The 19,492-nt window shown below is 44.3% G+C and overlaps 1 protein-coding gene across 1 annotated transcript; it reads right to left on the bottom strand.

The window, feature by feature from the left end:
- Positions 1 to 9,292: 9,292 nt before the first annotated feature.
- Positions 9,293 to 16,708, bottom strand: LOC125355479 (3 beta-hydroxysteroid dehydrogenase/Delta 5-->4-isomerase type 1-like). The gene is made up of 5 exons (XM_048351876.1): positions 16,594 to 16,708; positions 16,007 to 16,200; positions 12,581 to 12,745; positions 9,409 to 10,292; positions 9,293 to 9,352 (listed from the first exon to the last, which is right to left on the bottom strand). The coding sequence occupies exons 2-4, from the start codon at positions 16,149 to 16,151 to the stop codon at positions 9,481 to 9,483; spliced, it is 1,122 nt and encodes a 373-aa protein (XP_048207833.1). The 5' UTR covers positions 16,152 to 16,200; positions 16,594 to 16,708; the 3' UTR covers positions 9,293 to 9,352; positions 9,409 to 9,480.
- Positions 16,709 to 19,492: the final 2,784 nt, after the last annotated feature.

The raw sequence follows: 19,492 nt of genomic DNA, 5'->3' as shown, positions 1-19,492 counted from the left end.
TACATAAAACAGTTAATACAGCAAGTCTGTGAATATTATTTTCTGAAAGACCAGCTTGCAAGGTCAGACCCTGGCTTCTCTCTTAATGATTGAGATTGCAGCAGAGTTCCCACTATTTCCTGATAAGAATGGCTCACTGCACGGGAACTGCTGGCCTCCAAAATGTGATTTGTACTCAGCATCTGATTTTCCTCTGGAATAAGATTTTCTTACAGAGGATGGTCTTATGACCACCCTTCAACGTAAGTCTCTCAACCTTGAGGCACTAATGAGCGTTTCTGTAGGTAACTTGGTGGGTGTTGGCATGTCTCCACCATAGGGGAAATGAGCGCATTCTGTTCGGTTCTCCTGGGAGAGGACTTCTGCCTGGTTTACAGATTTTGCCCCTTAGCCTTTCTCTCACTGCTAAAAGTTATGCTTTGCAAAATGTTTTGCATCTCTTCACACCATTAAACCATCACTCTTTGCTAAGAACTGAATTCTCCTAGTGAAGTATCAAAGCTGCCTTGTACCCTAGGCTTCAGGAGAATATGTGATGTTTTCTAAGCACTTGAATTGAACATTCTCCTGTGTGTCAGCTCTCTGACTTACTGGATGAGAGTTCTCCATTAGGTGTCAACTCTTCCGACCCCATAGGTTTACAAACTTACAGAAAGTTTCTTTGTAGTATTTCTAGTAGAGACATTGTTAGTGCTGTCTAATATGAGACATGTGGGTTAGACTCAATCGTAATTATCTGCCTAGAGTAGTGTAAATTGCATAATTTGAGGGCTACTTGGAAATAAAGCATCAATCTCAAAAATCCTTAAATAAAGCAAAATAGCTCATTTGTTTACGTTAAAAAATCTTGGAAGTTTTCCTGTGAAATAGAGATATTTGAATTAATAGGGTATTAATCTCTTTACTTAGAATTTGAAGTAAATTAGGCCAAGGAAATGAATAATTTGTGAAAGATTAAAAAGCAAATTATCACACGAATGGTTCTAGATCTGTAAATTATTACAGGGATGGTTTAGGAATTATTCCCGGAATGGTTCTAGAACTGTGTTTATGGTAACCTCTAAATATATATGTTTTTCTTTTTTCAGTTTGATAGTAAATAGCAAAATAGATGGTTCACATAAATTTCATATTATATTGCAAAGAAATTTTTAAGTTTAAAATACTAGTGTGCTTTTTTAAGAAAAACAATATATATATAGTACTTAGGAGAACACTTAGTCTATGATTCTTTTTTTTTGCCAGTCCTGTGGCTTGAACTCAGGGCCTGAGCACTGTCCATGGCTTCTTTTTGCTCAAGGCTAGCAGTCTACCACTTGAGCCACAGCACCACTCTGGCTTTTTCTATATATGTGGTGCTGAGGAATAGAACCTAGGGCTTCATGTATACGAGGCAAGCACTCTACCTCTAGGCCATATTCCTACTCCCTAGACCATGATTCTTTAAGGAATATAAGACTTAGAGTTGAAGAGGAAATCTATGTTATTTAAAGCTCTTCCTAATATTTGGAGGGAAGATCTTATAATAATAATATGTCTTGTATATTCTTATTTTACTTTATCTCTGTTTCTGTATTTTTTGTCTTTGTCTTTATTACTCCAACTGTCTAAGAGGAAGATGGAAAAGTAAGGAGGTTTGTACACTAAGTGCTAGATAATATTATTTCAGAAATTAGCTCATTTAACTTCTTCAGGCACTTTGTTTTAAAGTTAAGTGGCCAAGTATAATTAACAAGCTAATGAGAAGACAGCAAAAATACAAGAGCAAAGATATTCTGACCAGCTCGTTAGTAACTTGGAGTTCTGCTGTTTCAGTGACTGAAGGTTCTGAAGACCTGACAGGGATGGTCCAGATTGTACTTTTGCTTTTTGACTTAACGCACTCAGGCTAGACATCTAGTTGTTTTCTTTTGGATATTTTCTATAATGCATGCTGTTATCATTTTGGGAACTCTGGGGAACGAGAGTTGATATTTGTAGGATGACCTCAGAGGTGTCCTGTGGGAAATGTCTTGGGGTGTGGCGAGGACAAGGTCTCCCGCTGATATTGTTTAAAGGAGCACTTCTTCAAAGTAACAGGAGGTGTCCTTGAAGACCTTCCTGCTTGGTTTGTAGAAATGTTTGTCAACTTTCTCCATGGGATGTCAGAGATAACACTGAGGCTGAGTTTGAGAGATTAGATTGCTCAAGGTTGGCTAAAAATGCCTTCTTCAACCATCATATTATGTAAAGATTTGTAAAGACAGTTTGTAAAGAAGTTGTGCAGATAGTGGCTGCAGGTGGTAAAGCCAGGGTCACAGCAAAGGCATAAAAAGGCATAGCAAGGGCAGCTTATCGGAGAAGAGCTTGTAGCCGTGGCTTGGGCTATGGATCGAATGTGTCAGGGGAAGAAAGGACTCACTGTTACACTGAGACAGGTGAACTCCAGGGAGACCCCCACACTGGGAGGTCAGGGGAAGCAAAGGGGCTGGACATAGTTTCCCAGCTCTGTCCTTAGAGTAAAAGTGGGACCAGGGTGTTCTGGCATGGGGGTGGCCAAAAAGACCAAGGGTTCCTTTTATTTGAGAGCATGAGTCTGGTAGCCTCTGCTGGGGGCCCAGTTACAAGCAGTGAGGACTGATTCTTGATTCTTTCAGCCCAGGATCGGCTCTGGCCTGAGCCCTCATGCGTTGTGGGGCCAGGACTGCAGACCCCTCCCAGGCCTTGACGACCATTCTTTGGTTTAATGTTTTGGGTGATGCTAATCTTCCTTCTTTAGCCTTCCAATCCTCAACCATTCTCATTTGTCTTCTCTTCTTCTCTTTTTTTTTTTTTTCATTAATGAATCTCCTACTCTTAACTGTGAGCATGTTCTAACTTGAGCAGTACAATGTGACAGTTCTTTTTCTGTGACATTGGGTATTGAACTCAGGGGCCTCCTGTTTGCTAAGCAGGTGCTCTGCCACTTGAATCATCCCTCCAGCCCCTTTTACCCCTGGTTATGTTTTAGATAGGCCTTCACTCTTTCCCACCTCCCGCCCCCCGCCCCCGGCCCCAATCCTCCTATTTATGCTGTAGCTAAGATGACAGATGCCCACCACCACACTCCGGGGCTTCTGTTGAGATGGTGTCTCAGGAACTTTTCTTTTTTTTTTTTTTTTTTTTTTTTTTTTTTTTTGGCCAGTCCTGGGCCTTGGACTCAGGGCCTGAGCACTGTCCTTGGCTTCTTCCCGCTCAAGGCTAGCACTCTGCCACTTGAGCCACAGCGCCGCTTCTGGCCGTTTTCTGTATATGTGGTGCTGGGGAATCGAACCTAGGGCCTCGTGTATACGAGGCAGGCACTCTTGCCACTAGGCTATATCCCCAGCCCGGAACTTTTCTTTTTCTGCCCAGGCAGATGCTTCTGATCTTGGTGGCCCAAGTAGCTAGGATTACAGGGGTGAGCCATTGTACCCAACTTAATGCTGTGTCCCTCAGGACTGCTGCTTTGGGGATAAGAGGTTGACTCAGCGTGGGCTTTGTGGGAGAAACCTGTGTACTATGGTTCTAGAATACAGGCACAACTGTGATCTATGGAGGCTGGCAGGGCTCACTGTCGTGGCCCCTTAGGTCACCATGACCACAAAGCCTCTGTCAGGACTGGAAGACAATGAAACAGCTCAAATGATGGAGCTAAGGAGGACCTTAGAGAGGAAGAGCTCTTGGCCTAAGTTTGGTAGCAGAATTAAAACATGAACCAGGTCCTGGCCTCCAACATTCAGTGCTCTTTCTGAAATGGTGTGTAGCCTGGCAATGTCATCGGAATTAGCGTCTCTGTGCTTGAGAACAAGCTTCTTAGCAAAGAAAGGTCTCAGCTCTCTAGAGACTCAGTTCTTCTACGCTGGATTTCATCCACCCTCCTCTACTGCTTTGAACTCTGCTTTGTCACTATCAGCAAAGGACCTGAGCTTGAAATTGGATGTACAGAAAAAAACAAAACAAAAACTAGTGCTTGTGGCTTCCCAAGACAGTGTGCTTCAGGGTAGAAAGAATGCCTGGCACTTACGAGTTGTGTTGGCAGGGACAAGCTACTTCTCATTAGGAAAGCTAGAGGTCTTCCTAATTTCAGTGTAATCCATACTGGGTTTATAGCCACCAGGCATGAACCTGTAGGGTCTGTCAGATCAACACTGGAGTTCAGCATAGACTTTGTAACCAGGAACCAGTGCATTTAAGGTTACTTGCGAACAGCTGGCTGGGCCCACAGCCTTGGCAACTCCAGACCCTGGAGGTCATTTCTTTTTTAAGTTGTTTTATTTTTGGCTGGAGCTGTGAGGGCGTCCAGGAAGCATTCAGTCTGTCCAGATCTCTATGTTACTTTCATCTCATCCATCTTGCATTAGTAAAAAAGATTCAACATTTCACTTGTAAGCTTTTATTTCCTTATATATCCAGGAAAGCTATATACACTTTCAACCTCATATTTCCAGTGGCTTTCAGTGCAGCAGTTCTCCACCATACATAACCTAGGGGTTTCCCAGGACTCATCTCATTGCTGAAACTCAGCATCATTCTAGGAAATTCCATCCCACTGACCCTAATTCTGCGCTATTTATGTCAATTGTGATTAAAGTCAACGTGGGAGAGAATAGCGAAAAGTGTGTGTGTGTGTGTGTGTGTGTGTGTGTGTGTGTGTGTGTGTGTGTGCAGTTGAAGTCCAGCAAAACAATTTCAATCAGTTCTGAAAATGAGTTCCCTGGATATACAAAATGGTAGCCCTGCTTCAAGCTTTAAGCTAGAAAAGTCAGCTGGAAATTAATGAAACTTTTGATGAGTGCTGGCAACAGTTTATCTGTATTGTAAATAAACAACTGAGTATGGATTCATTCTTTAGGGAGTTTGTGGGAAGGTTTATGTTGTACAGAAAGTCAGCAGGAATAACAAAGTTCAAACTCTTGTGGAGATGGGGTAGAGGTGTCTGTAGCCCAGTGGTAAAGTTCAGCTATGATTGTGTTTGAAAGCTGCTTAACATTGATATCTCAACTCCTTTTGATTTATTTCTATATTTAAAAGTGACTTCCTACAGCAGGTAACTTAGGAAGTGTGGTCAGTGCGAAAACACTGACCTTTCACTTGGGCCAGCAAATGCCCTGCCTGCATTTTTCACATATGTCCTTTCATCTGGAACTCTCTTTTGTAGCACCTTGGATTTCCGGAATGTCAGAATCCATGGAGAAACCTCTTGTGATAAGAATCCAAATTTATCAATGTTTCTCAAAAACAATGGCCTTATCTTGATATGGTTCCACCTGTCCAATCCTTAATCATCCTCTTGACCACTGACCACACATTTGACCTCAACAAGGGATTTATGCATGCATTCCTGCCTCAGTGCTTCCTGCATCTAACCCTAAAGCTCTGGTCTCTGCCTGGAAGACAGGCTGAATTGCTTTCTCCCTCCTCTCACGTGCAGGCCAGCCCATTACTAAAATTTCCCGTGCCTTTCAACAACTCAGATCTTCTTCCATCATGTCTTGGCATAAGTGGCCAAATCTGACATTTGGAATCTTCAGTTTAGGACTCTAGTCTAGTGTAACTCTGGGTATAGTTACTTATAGCCATGGTTAAAACATGGAGAAGCAGGCAGGAATAGGATTAGACACCAAGTAAATGCCTCAGTGATAACTAAGAGTAGGAAAGGGGAAAGGCCTTAGATAAAAGCTGTGTTGGCTGTTGTGTATACCTTCCCTGAGGGCTCAAGGCCAGGCCCCTGTGGAAAAGTATTTCTTAGGAGCCACCCTAACCTGCTTTAGAGAGGAATGTGGAAATGATTCTGGCCCTGAGCCCAAGAAAGGCACATCACAACATCACAACCTTCTTCTTCCCTCTGGTCCATCATGACAAAATCCATGTGGCCACCACCATCAGAAATAGTAGGAAGAAAATGAAAAGCACTAACCTGTTCAGCTGTTAAAAAGTCGATTGTAAGAGCCTGTGTGCTGCTTCCTCAGCTTCAAGCAGAGCTGGAGCTTTTTATCCTGGACTTTGAACATAATAAACTTGAATTCTTCTTGTGTGAACATTACAGGTGCTCCCTAGGATGCTGTTGCTTTGATATTTGTGAAGGTGTTAATGTTATACCACTGGTGTCTGTTTCCAAAGACCTGTGTGTTCATTCCTTTCCAGTGTGGGAATGGTGGAGTAGAGAATAGGAGGATAGGTCATGGATACGGAGTTATGGAAAATGGGACATTCTCTATGTAATCTGCCAAAAAATCTGTTTCCAAATCTCTTGAAAAATAAGAATTATACATTAACCATTTCTGTATGGTATATCTTGATAATAAGTAACAGAGAGTGCTTGTCATCTGCAGTGGACTTTGACTAGTCATTCCTTGCACGGTCTCTGCATCTGTAAATACAACCTTTCTCCTCTTAATGATTACAGCTCCTTCTTGTTTGCTTTCCTCTGAGCCCTTAGGATTATGGCAAGGCTGGGCACTTGTTTTGGAGGAAGATAGCCACAAACCTGGGGTCACCCAAGTTCTTGGAGCATCAAGCAGGTTAGCTTCAGGACCCACAGTCATCTGCTGGGAACACTAAATTATAGTATGCTTTAATTTAGGTAAGCCTACCGTGTGAATATGAGAATGGAGCTGCTCTTCATGACTGTACCACATGGAATGATTTACCTGGTGAAATTGGGCTCTGCCAACACAGAGGAACTATGTCTGGTGAACTTGGAATTCTTGGGATTGATTAGTGAAGATGAGCTTATTAGTGACCTCACTGAAATTTTTGTGATGTTTGTTTTTGAACTCTCTTTGATGACTAAATGCAGTCAGGCAAATTTAGCTGGCATATACTTAAATATTGGCAACTGGTTTGTTTTTCTAATTTTTTTTTTGTCCAATCCTGGTCCTTGGACTCAGGGCCTGAGCACTGTCCCTGGCTTGTCTTTGCTCAAGGCTAGCACTCTGCCACTTAAGCCACAGCGCCACTTCTGTCTTTTTCTATATATATGGTGCTGGGGAATCGCACCCAGGGCTTCATGTATATGAGACAAGCACTCTTGCCACTAGGCCATGTTCCCAGACCTCATTTTTTTTTTTTAATTTGGACTACAGGAATGGATTGCCTCAGCACCAGCTGGGCACTTTTTATCTTCTTGGAGACAATAGGAAGTATAAAACTTAGGGATCAAATCATATCCTGTGCTGGGACATGCAGAAACAATGAGCACTGTAAGCAATCCCACACTTTTCTTCCCATAGACTCCTGTAGCCGCAGTCATACATCTTGTCTAGACAGCCAGGTGAAAAGTAAGTGAGGGCTACAAAGAGCACCAGAGAGCAACATGGCCTTCTGTGGTCACCAGAGAACCCAGGAAGGACATGGAAGGCCGCCTCTGCCACTTCTCAATCTGTTTCACTGGGTCAGCCTCCATCTTCTCTGACCTTCATGACATCACCTCACTATGAAGACCAAGTCCTCACCGCACGCTCCCCTGCAGCCACCCTTGCCATTCTTAAGGCTGCTATTCTTTTAGAAAGGAAAGTCATTCTGAAAAAGCCATTGAGTCTCCAGCATGAACCGTCTCTGCTCCCTGTTTTCCATGGAACCCTCATGTCTGAACTTACAGCTCCCAACTCCAGCCCATGTTTTGAGCCCTGCTCACCAGAAGGACAAGCTGAAGGCTGCCATTTCCACCTGACCTTGTGCAACTACATGCTCTTCCCCACTCTCTGCCTGTACCCAGTGCCCTGCTTGTCAAGGCCACAGGAAACGCTCAGCTTAGGACACCAGAGATGGGACTGGGAAATGTTTCATAAAGCAAGTTTGTCTCTGCTTGAGGAGGTCTCTGCTTAAGGAATATGTAAGCGTGTGAGCAATGTTCATGCTGGCGTTCCCCTTGTATGCGGAGGATTTCCCAGCATTGTGATGAGATGGACAGGCTTCCTGCAGACGTGGGGTTCATTAGAGGTGTCCCATGCTGTCACTTGAGCCACAGAAGACAGTCCACCAAGGTGTGTGCTCTAACTTCTGGATTGGGAGTGGATCTGTGTGCTGATTCTCATCCTTGAAAATAAGTTAGAGTGTCCAGGTGGCCTTCCTTCCCATGTCCCAGAGCTGAGACCCGACCCCCCTCACAGTAGAGCACCTGGGGAGTCCCTTCCTTGAACTTTGAGTATCACCAGAGATAGGCATGGTGATCATTCACCGGGGAGATAGGTAGGAAAGAGAGGCAGAAGCAGGCACATGCTAACCCTTGCAAGGATAAAGGGGAACCTGGATCTGATTCCTCTGCCTAGCATCAAACCAGTCTTCATTTCTGTGAACTATGTCACATACCATAAATATGTCTTTGACCACTTTCTGGAGGAGAGAGACATTGCTAGGAAGATCTCCCACATTCTAGGAGTTCACACGCTGTGCTTGGGTAAGATTATAACCCATTGAAGACAGAGTGTTATATTCCTGTCTTGAAGTGGTCTACCTGAAGTCAACATGAGTGTCAAAATACCCATCAAGACCCATGCAGTTTGTGTGGCTTTCTGGGTGGTGGTGTGCTCCTTTTGGAAGTTTTTCTTTTTCTATTGATTGGTTAAGTGGAATTACTTTTGAAATAGTAATTATAAACATTTCATATATATGCACACAGGTATATGCAATGGAATTTCATGTATCCCTCTAGAGGAATGAAATTTTGTCATCTTCAGGAAAATGTAAGCATCTAGAAAACATCACACTGAGCAAATGAGCCAGGCCATGAAAGCTCATATGCAGATTTTAGATCCAAAACATAACCTATCAGGTTTGGGGATATGGCCTAGTGGCAAGAGTGCTTGTCTCCTATACATGAAGCCCTGGGTTCAATTTCCCAGCACCACATATACAGAAAATGGCCAGAAGTGGCGCTGTGGCTCAAGTGGCAGAGTGCTAGCCTTGAGCAAAAAGAAGCCAGGGACAGTGCTCAGGCCCTGAGTCCAAGGCCCAGCACTGGCCAAAAAAACAAAAACAACAACAACAAAAAAACCACCAAAAAGAAAAAACAAAACAAGACAAACAACCTATGAAATAAACACAGGGACTTGTGCATAAACACACACACACACATACACACACACACACACACACACACACACACAAAGTATCAAGATGACTAAAACACAGTATATTCAGCAGTGAAATTTCATGGAGTCAACACTTTGAAAAAGTAACAGTTTAACAAAATAAACACCAGGATGCTGAAAAAGTATGAAAGGGGGTTAGTGGGAGGAAGATGGGTGAATCCTGAAGGACAGAGAGGAGGTGGAGGGAATGTGGGATGGCTGGAAAGGGTGACTGATTGAGAAGCCTTGGAAATATAAATGGACATGTTAAACCGTAATCCCTGGGGCTGGGAATATGGCCTAGTGGCAAGAGTGCTCTCCTTGTAAACTGTAATGCCCTGTACAACTATTTGAAATTTTAAACATAAAATATAATAAAGTGGGGGCTGGGAAGATGGCTACCCCCACATCACTGAGCTTTTGACTTCAGTGTCCCCTTGTGCTGCTTCACAAGTGAACCAACCCATTCTGTGGTTTTCTGCTTGGCTTCCTCCCAGCAGAAGCGGGGCTCATACCCAAGATGCCTCTGTGCTTTCTTGTAGGAGTAGGTGTACGCGCTGTTTGAGAGTACCAGTAAATGTCGGGTGAAGGGGGGTCGGTATGTGTAGATGGGGCTCAGCAGGAAGCTCACTGCTTCCAGCAGGAAGGCAAGCCAGTACATCAGGAAGAGAGGAGGGCTGGGCCTGGAGTCGCGGCGGAGGCCCCATTCTTTGCACAGGGTATCATTTAAGTCATCATAGCTTTGGGGAGGTGTGTCATCTGATATGAAGTAGAACTGCCCCTGGATGCTTGGTGCCTTCTTGGGATCCCTCAGGCCTCTGCAGGCCAGAATGTGGGCCCAGGCCACATTGCCCACATAGACTGGGTTGACCAGAGAAAATGGGCCTGTTTTTTCCAGTACACCATTGGTTGTGAGGGCTCTCTTCACAATGGGGGAAATTAGTTTGCTTCCTTCCCCATAGATGTACATAGGCCTTAAGGCACAAGTATGCAAGGTGCCGCCATCTTTAAGAGTGCACCCATTGGCTGCCAACACAGCCTTCTCAGCCAACTTTTTGCTGTATGGGTATGGTTCAGTCCACCTGCATTCGAGAGGCTCTTCCTCCTGGCCATTCTGAATGATCTCCTTGTAGGAGTTGGGTCCTGCCACTTCCACTGAGCTGGTATGGATGAAGATTGGTACACTTGCTTGGACACAAGCTTCCAATAGGAGCTGGGTACCTGTCAAAGGCGAAGATGGTGTCAACATGCGGAGACAAAGCAAAGCGTTTTCCATGCCTTCAAATTCATGGTCATCTATATTCTTCACCCAATTGAAGGAAACCTACATTTGGGTGGGTTTTATCTGTCCCAGAGGCAAATATGGGCAATGGTAGCAACAGCCACAAGAATAATGCCCAAATCAAGAGATTCTGACTCTGCATTGTGGGACCATATTCCTATGTGTCTGCCTATGTATGAGCATGTGTTTATGAGATATATATATGTATATATATGTATATATACATATATATATATACACACACACACACATATATTCTTTTCCAGTCTAAGGGCTTGAAGTCAGGGCCTGGGCACTGTCCCTGAGCTTCTTTTGCTCAAGGGTAGCACTATACTACTTGAGCCACAGCACCATTTCCAGCTTTTGCTGTGTATATTGGTACTGAGGAATCGAACCCAGGGCTTCATGCATGCTAGGTAAGCACTCTATAAGTAAGTCACATTCCCAGCCTTACATATTCTTTTTGATTTTGTCCTTTTCAATATAATGGTTTAAGTTACTATTATATACATATAACATAATAGCATATATAGTATGCATATTATATATATATCATTTCATAACAGGTCCTTTTAAATACATAATCTCAGGAGCTCATGTTCTTTTAGATTGGTGGGAAATCACCCAAGCAATTAATGTAAATGAACATTACTTGTTGGTTTTGCTTTTTTCCTTTTTTATAAGTCAATGAGTCATTGTCAGATCATCATTCTATGCATAAATGGGCAAGTTGTTATCTAGTTGGTAGATGTTAGAGACCCAGCTTCCATTGGATGGGTTTTGTGTTCCTTGCAAAGTCAGTCTAGGTCTTTCTCTGCCTTCATTTACCTAGCTATGAACTGTAGGAATGATAAGATTTCCTTTTTGCTTTCATTCTCAGGCTCTGCACTGGTCTTTTCTATGGACTATGGTGGAGAACTAAAGAGCAAAATGGGTCCTCAGCTGGGAACACTCACATTGTCAGAGCTTGTTGGACTTCTATGTCAGTAGAAGTTTTGGTCATGGTGGAAATGCACAGCATGACAACTTCTCTAACAGAAGGAAGAACTGTCCCAGGCAAAGGCAATATACCCATTTAAGAGTCTTACTATAATTTTACTCTCAGGACTTCTGGCCTCATTTTAAGGTAAATGTGGTGGACAAGTAATTTCAGACTGAAGTTCAGCAAGATAAAAATTACCATCATTGTGACATATTTTCTAAGCCTGTGACAGGGTTTAGTGATGTCACTCCTGTAGCACCATCCCTCTCATTTCCCACCTCTCTTGTTGGAAAACATGGCAAATATCCCTTGAAAGGCTAGGAGCAGAACTAAGGCCTTGCCATACCTTCCCACACTGTAGACAGCGATGGGGGTGGTGAATCAGACACTAGAATGAGCCACTTCTGAGATACTGCTGGAAATCCAAAGCCAACTGGTGGTTTAAAAAAGCAACTACTCAGTCCTGAGATTGAAAGTCAAGATATGAAAGGGAAAGGACTAGGGTGCACTCAGTCTGGGAAGAATGGCCCTAGGGGGTCAGAGGGATTTAAAAAAATTACAAGGCAGGCTTCCTCGAGGGAGTATGTTTAGACTTGTACTAGATTAAGAACTTGTACTTTAGAAAGAGGCACAGATCATTTAGGGATGAGAAGCTGTGGGGTGGCTCTGGGTATCGCTAGGACCAGCTGGTCAAGACTCCTCCAGTGGTGAGCTGAGAGGCCGTCATGGACAGCATGGGAGGGGTTCTGGGAAGGCAAGTCCTAAATGTGTTTCCTAGCAGAGCACCGTGGAGTGGCTTTGCTAGAGGAATCCTGACTTCAGGTGGGCAGGATTGAGGCGTTAAGAGCATGCGGAGGAGGCTGCTACAAGGTCTGGTCTGCCCAGGGAGGCAGGGTGAATGGATATGGAGGGTGTGGGGTCTGAGTCTAGTTGAGGGTGGAATGTAGGATCAGGAGGAAGAGCAATCATAGCAGCTGGAGAGATCCAGGTGTATTTAAATCTCTGCTCACCCATGGACAAGCTGTGGGGCTGCCATCTGCTTGCCCCTTCTCAGCTGTGGTTTCTCATCTACAACACAGACCACAGCCCGAGTTCTCTCAGCTGGCCCTGGTGAGCCAGGGATGCAGCAGACCCAGGACAGGCAGGAGCTGTAAAATGGCTTGTTTTCTTCCTTTCATCACCTTCCTTTTCATCTATGTTGCCCTCCATCTCGCCTCTCCCCCCTCCGGCCCCCCGGCACTGTACCTTTGAAGTTGATGTCCATGATGGTCTCTCTGGGATTGACGCCAGTGACATCAATCAGAGCAGCAGTATGGATGACAACAGAGACTCCCTGGCAGGCCCTCCTCAGACACTGGGCATCCAGAATATCTCCTTCCAGCACTGTCACCTTGGCCTTGGTCTGTAGCTCTGTGGGAACAGCAGAACAGGCATTGGGCAGCTTTCTGGATGGCTCACAAAAGATCCTCATGCAGGTGCCCATTGTCTTGGTGTTCAGGTACAATCTTAATGTGATAATGTTGGAAGGAATAGCGCTTTCAGTTAATGGAAGAGCTAAAAAGACACAGGAATAGAAATCTGCAGTACTTAGTGGGATCAACAAAACCCTTTCCATGACATCCTGTTTAATGAAATGCATCTGAACAGTGAGTTGTGCTGTGTGCTTTCTGTGTGCTGTGTGAAATTAGTATATAAAATTCATTTCATTAAAGAGAACTTGGTAATATTTAGCAAGATTAGATGGAGAGGTTGTGAGAGCTGGATACAAGAGGGAAAACACAGTATTTTCCCTAGTCCTGTAGGGAAATAGTATTTGTATGTAGATTTGGCATGGACAGTGAAGCAGTTTCAGAGCTATAGTTTAGAAAGCTAATAATGGCATCAGTTTAAGCTTGACACAGAGAGCTAGGTGATCAGGAGGTCCACTCGCACTCTGTGACTGAGTTCTGAGGAGCAGGAGCTAGGTTCTAGGGCTATGATTGGAGGAAGGACATGTAACAATGGAGCACTTCAGACCTGGCCCAGACAGGACTCAGTGGATACTATGTCTGGGTAGAACACAATCAGCAAGTTCCCTTCAGCCCTTATGGTCCATGCTTGAGTGAGTAGAGGTAGAGTGTAATCATTGATGAGGAACTTAGATCGTTCCAGTGCTAGACTTAAGTCAACCTCTAAGATACTAGATATCCTGAGAGCTGACATCACCGTAGCAACCCAGTTAGTCTCAAAGGCACTGACTGCTTCTTTAGCCAGCTGGCCATCCCCACACGAGACACCACTGCTCATCATGGTGTCACCTTAATGGCCACCAAATAGAGCACAGTGCTTCATGCAGTCTGTGTGGATGCCTGGCTCCATAATTTACACACAAATAAGCAATTTCCTCTCCAATTGATTTCTGATTTCCTTCTGAAATCTGACGGCTGAAGTACAGGTGAGGCACACAGGCCAGAGCAGCTCAGGGACAGAGCTAAGCACACACTGCCAGTCCAGAATATATAGAACTCCCCTATGACCCAGCAGCCCCACTTTTGTGTATCTATCCAAAAGACCAGAATATGCCTGCCTCCCTGCCTTGCTCAGTTACTCCTCCAGCCCACGGGTAAGTCTAGTTGCTTATGGTTAACTTTCGAGATAGGAAAAGGAAGGATCAATTGAACTGAATTTGGCAGTGAATTAGGGCTACTCTGCCTGCTAATGCTCTGCCGAGTGCCAGCTATGCCAGGCCCTTTCTTTGTCAGGCCTTCCCAGCAGGGCCTTCTAGTGGAGGAGGGGAACTGAAGAGGCTACTGGGGTGAGATGTGCATTGGACCGTGGACATCTCTGATTCTGTTGCATCTGCTGCTTCTCCCTCCCTTCCTTTCCCTTCTCTCTTACTGGTGTCAGAGGAGATGGGGTAACAAGAGAAGAGAAGCCCAGAGCCAGGGGATTTCACCGCAAACAGGGCACACAGATCCTGGCACAGGGAGGACATGGGAGTCTGCATTCTTTCCCTTCTGCTGCCCCTTCCATGTGTCATAGCCCTGCATATACTGCTGAAACACTAGGATTATAAGTGATATTGATCCTGTGACGTCTTCCATTCATAAATACAATGGAGGGTGGCCGAGGAGTAAGTTGGAAATTTGGGGTATTCTGAAAGAAGCACAGACGAGATGGGTGCTGTCCTGGAGAGCTGTGGAAGGTCCTGTGTGTGCAGAGAGCGCCGAGTGTCTATCCAGGGTTGACACTGAATCCTCTTAGGCTAGAGTAGTGTGTGTGGAACCACTGGAGCACACAGTGGGGCAGCAAAAAGAGACTAAGCATTCTCTGGACCCAGAGTCAGAGGACCAATTACAGGGGCCATGTCAGGGCTAGGGCTCTCACCTTAGTCCTTAGCTCTCAGTCTTTCTCGCTGTCTAAGAGGAACTATGATAATTAGCTCCAGAAGGTGACACTAGGTGGCACAGAAGTGAAAATGAAAACATATTCTCTGGATGATTAGAGATCTTTATCACATAGCCTCCTTTCCCCGCCTTTTCCTTCTTCTTTACCACTAAGCACCACTAGATGGCGAGGGAGGGCAGCCAACAGCTCTGCCTGGACACCAGCCTTCTTCCTGCTAGTCCCTGAGGAGAATGGAGCTGAGGAAAAGGGACTGGGGGAAAGCAGCCTAAGGAATCTGGAGAGTGTGTGGCCACACTGGCCCTGGCTCTGCCTGTTGTGCAGTGCACCCTGCTTAGGCAGCGCTCACATTTATCGTCTCTAGCTCTTCTTAAATTTCCCACAAACATTTTCACACAAAATGTAACCTACTAGGGCTGGGAATATGGCCTAGTGGCAAGAGTGCTTGCCTTGTGTACATGAAGCGCTGGGTTCAATTCCTCAGCACCACATATATAGAAAAGGGCCAGAAGTGGAGCTGTGGCTCAAGAGGTAGAGTGCTAGCCTTGAGCAAAAAGAAGCCCGGGACAGTGCTCAGGTCCTGAGTTCAAGGCCCAGGACTGGCAAAAAAAAAAAAAAGTAACCTCCTAAAATCCCTCATATTGTATTTCACCCAATTTAAAATGCAGTCACCACCAAACTAAAACCAGCAAGCAGCAAAAAGTAACCAGTCTCTGGCAATTGGTAGGGGAGGGACCTGCAGCCCTCAGTTCTTTCTTTTCTTTTCTTTTTTTTTTTTGGCCAGTCCTGGGCCTTGGACTCAGGGACTGAGCACTGTCCCTGGCTTCTTCCCACTCAAGGCTAGCACTCTGCCACTTGAGCCACAGCGCCGCTTCTGGCCGTTTTCTGTATATGTGGTGCTGGGGAATCGAACCTAGGGCCTCGGGTATACCGAGGCAGGCACTCTTGCCACTAGGCTATATCCCCAGCCGAGCCCTCAGTTCTTGAAAGACCTGGAGACTAGGGGCATAGCTAGTGAATTATTTCCACGAGAGAAGAAGAAGAGAGGCTCAGAAGCCCATTGACTGGCTGTGTCTGCTTTCTGCATTCCTCCAGCAGGCCCGCAATCTACTCTTTCCACAGATGTGCACTGCACTCTTGCTGTTCCCTTCCTGCATCCTCTGGATGACTGTGTCCATGAGGAGACCCCGAGGGGCACAAGCATCCTCCCCTTTCCATACCAGACCCCATCACCACACACCCTGGATTCACAATGGAGCCATGCCCTGAAGCCTTTTGCTCACTTACTTGAAAATGCTTCTCTGATGTCTGGAGTAATGTTTTTGTCCAGGGCCCTGATCTCTTGCAGCTCCTTTTCCTCCACCAAGAAGCTAATGATCTTTTGGCCCAGAAATCCTCCAGCCCCTGTCACCAGGCAGCTCCAAGCAGCCATAGCAGTTCAGGACTCAGAACACCAGGAGGAGGTGGGAAGGCAGGCAGCCCTGGAGAAGGCTGAAAACAGGGTACAAGTCAATGGAATACAGTGTATCATGTTCACTGCACTCCATTTTTTGCAAAAAACAGAAACAAACAAACCAACAGAAACAAGGAGGTGCTGGGAATGTGGCTTAGGGCGAGAGTGTTTGCCTAGTGTGCATGAAGCCCTGGGTTCGATTCCTCAGCACCACATACACAGAAAAGGCCAGAAGTGGTGCTGTGGCTCAAGTGCTCAGGGACAGTGCTCAGGCCCTGAGTTCAAGCCCCAGGGCTAGCAAAAAAAGCAGAACAAAACACCCCCCCCAAAAAACAAAAACAAAAAACAAACCCAAAACCCTAAACCAAAAGACCTGCTTAGCAAGTCCCAGGAGAGGTGGAACAGCTTAGAAAGTTCTCACCAGTGAGATGGGTAGACACAGTGAGGCAGTAGATATCTGGTGGCTGGTCTCCTCAGCTCACAAGGCAGGGCTGGAGCATTATATACGGTAGCATCTGACTCAGCCTTATCACCTTGAATTCTTGCTGGGTGATCATTGCTTACTCTGTCTCGAGAATCCCTCCTCCCTGAGGACTATGTCCCATCAAGCTATGTCTCAATAACCTCTTCTCTAAAGTACTTCTCTCCTTTCTGGCACAAGAAGACAAGCCAGCCTCCAGGCTGTGGTGAGTGTGATGTGGATTTTGCATCAAGAAGCCTGTCGGTTCTTACATACTGCCTGTACTTAAATGAAAAGGGTTAAATCCCAGAGATAACTTTGCTTTGGTTTTTGTTTCACAGTATATATACATCTGGCAGGAATTTTGCTCTAGCCCATTGTCACCTGACAATTGAATGTCATTTGCTATGCAGCTACTGTCTTGATTAAAAATTAAACTCAATTTACAATCATGACAGCTCCGTTGAGAAAGTTATATGTGGGATGAGTTTCTTTCCCTCTCTTTGTATCCAAAACCTCAATTTTTGTTCCTCCCAAAGAGGTCTGTGTTCCTAGTTGAAGAGCAGTATCAAAAGGAAGCTAGCCTGTGATAAACAGCTAGCTAATTTCTGATCTAGATCACAGGAGTGCTTGTTATAGTCTGCTCATCATGGATCTGGCACTAACACAGACTTAGGATAATGTGGATACTGTTTTGGTTAAGGCTGCTGCTCTGCTTTTTGGGCCACAGCTCCACTTCTGGCTTTTTTGCTGGTTGATTAGAAGTAAGAGCCTCACATTTTCCTGCCCAGGCTGGCTTCAAACAGTAGATCTCAGCTCAAGATTGCAAATCTGAACCATCAGTGACCTGCTTTTAGCTTTAAAGAGACTCACTGAAGTATAATAAGCATTCTGTAATATTGGCTTATTTTAAATGCCCAGTTATTTTTAATGATGTTTGGACTGTTGTGGAAGTCATAGGGTGTTTTATTATTCCCCAAATGACCTATTAGCCACATCTACCTTATTCTCACTTCTGATCTAGACAACTTTACGTTGGTGTTGTTTTTCTAAATTTTTCCTTTCCCTGACTCTGCATTCATAGATTTATGTAACATGCAGTTCTATGTAACTGTCTTCTTTTACTTGCTGTGATATTAGTTTAGGTATTCTTCTGGGTTATAGCACTTGTCAGTATTTCATTCCCTTTATGTGATAAACGCTGCATCCTTGCTACACTATTTAGTAAGAATTTTTTTTTTCATTCATCAATTGGTAGATATTTTGTATTTTCCTTTTAGGGGGTATTCTGGAGAGAGCTGCTATTAATATTTGTATATAGACTCTTGAATGTGGATCATGTTTTTATTCACCTTGAGCAGATAACTAAGACTTAAATAATTATGCACTCAGTTCATTTTGAACATTTAAAGAAATCTCCAAACGTTCTTCCAAAGTGGTTATGTTTCCTGTCAACAATGCCTGAAGATTTCTGGTTTTCTTCTTATCCTCTAATTGTATAGACTGTCTTTTTATTGGAGCTGTTCTAGGGAGTCAGAAATGGTGTTGCACTATGGCCCCAAGTAGCTTCTCTCTGATGTTCATTATCTCTTCATTTGTTAGCTTGCGATTCCCATACCTTTTTGGTAGAGTATTCAAATGATTTGAAGAAAATTGAAATGCCTTTTGCTCAATTTAAAATTATGTTTATTATGCATTTTATATTCTACATCATCTTTTACTAGGTTTATGATATGAAAGTAACTTTTCTCAGGCTATGGTTTATTCATCATGTCTGGAGGGAAGGGGGATTGTACCTAGGGCTTTGCTTATCTTTAAATTTGTTAAATTATATCTTCTTACACAGAAACACTTCAGTTTTGACAGTCTTCTCTTTCTTGTACTTGTCACTCTGGTTTTCTTAGTTCAAAGTCATAGACTTTTCATCTATATTGTCTTATAAGGGATACTTAGTTCTAGCATTTTGTAACTTGTGGTTTTAGCTCTTCTTTTTAGGACTAGAATCCATTTGAAGAGAATTTTACATGCTCATGGTCTACATTCACATGATCAGTTCAACAAGGGACAAGGAGAGTGTTTACGCAACGGATGCTGGAACAGCCTGATTAAGCCCACGTTCAGGGAAGGTCAAGGCAGGCTACTTAAGAGGAGGCTCATCGGTCACCACCAGTTGACATAAGAGTTAGTGAACATTTCCTAATTATGACCTAGGATTACTCATGTGGGTTAATTCAACACGGTGTCAGGAAAACTTACCAAGGCCACTGTCAGCAAAAGAATGAAAGGTATGATTTTCCTCATCTTTCTTCCCTATGTGATACAAAAGTGCTCGGGCAATTTGTGGGTTCACAGTGTGCATTAGCATTCCAGTGTGTGGGGCATATTAGCCTCCTTGATTACATTTTTGTATCAAGGAAGCTACAAAGGGAAATCAATGGAGGAATGTGGGCTGTTGGAGCCAGATAATCTGGATTGATGTTCACAAGTGTTACCTGGGAAAATCTGCTTCCAGCCTGGAGTCTTTGGAAGTCATGGGATGTATTTTCCTCTTCTTCAGGGAGATAGCCACGTACTCACTGGGACATATTGAGGGGCATAGTCCCATGCAGGGTAGTGAGAAATGACTGTTCTGAAGTCTAACAGGGGTTGCCCATCTTCTAAAGGATACCCATCTTCTAAAGGAGCTCTAATGATCTCTCCCTGGTACCCATACCCTTCTATGATCCCTTCCTCTTGAGTGTGGACTAAAGCTAGTACCTTATTCTTACCCAACATAACATGCCAGATATGCAATGCCACTGCTATTCCACCAAATAAGATTAGAAACAATGATGACTTCTGCCATGCGAAGAGATGTCCT

The sequence above is a fragment of the Perognathus longimembris genome, chromosome 7, assembly GCF_023159225.1.
Source record: "Perognathus longimembris pacificus isolate PPM17 chromosome 7, ASM2315922v1, whole genome shotgun sequence".
NCBI lineage: Eukaryota > Metazoa > Chordata > Mammalia > Rodentia > Heteromyidae > Perognathus > Perognathus longimembris.
The sequence above is the reverse complement of the archived record's forward strand: the minus strand, read 5'-3'. Positions and strand labels throughout refer to the sequence as shown.

Bases quoted from the DNA above. Each gene is read 5' to 3' on its own strand.
- LOC125355479 (XM_048351876.1), bottom strand. From the start codon at position 16,151: ATGGCTGCTTGGAGCTGCCTGGTGACAGGGGCTGGAGGATTTCTGGGC. The intron at 12,746-16,006 runs GTAAGTGAGCAA...CTGTTCCCACAG, and splicing joins CATCAGAGAAGCATTTTCAA to AGCTACAGACCAAGGCCAAG. The intron at 10,293-12,580 runs GTACAGTGCCGG...CGCCTTTGACAG, and splicing joins CATGGACATCAACTTCAAAG to GTACCCAGCTCCTATTGGAA.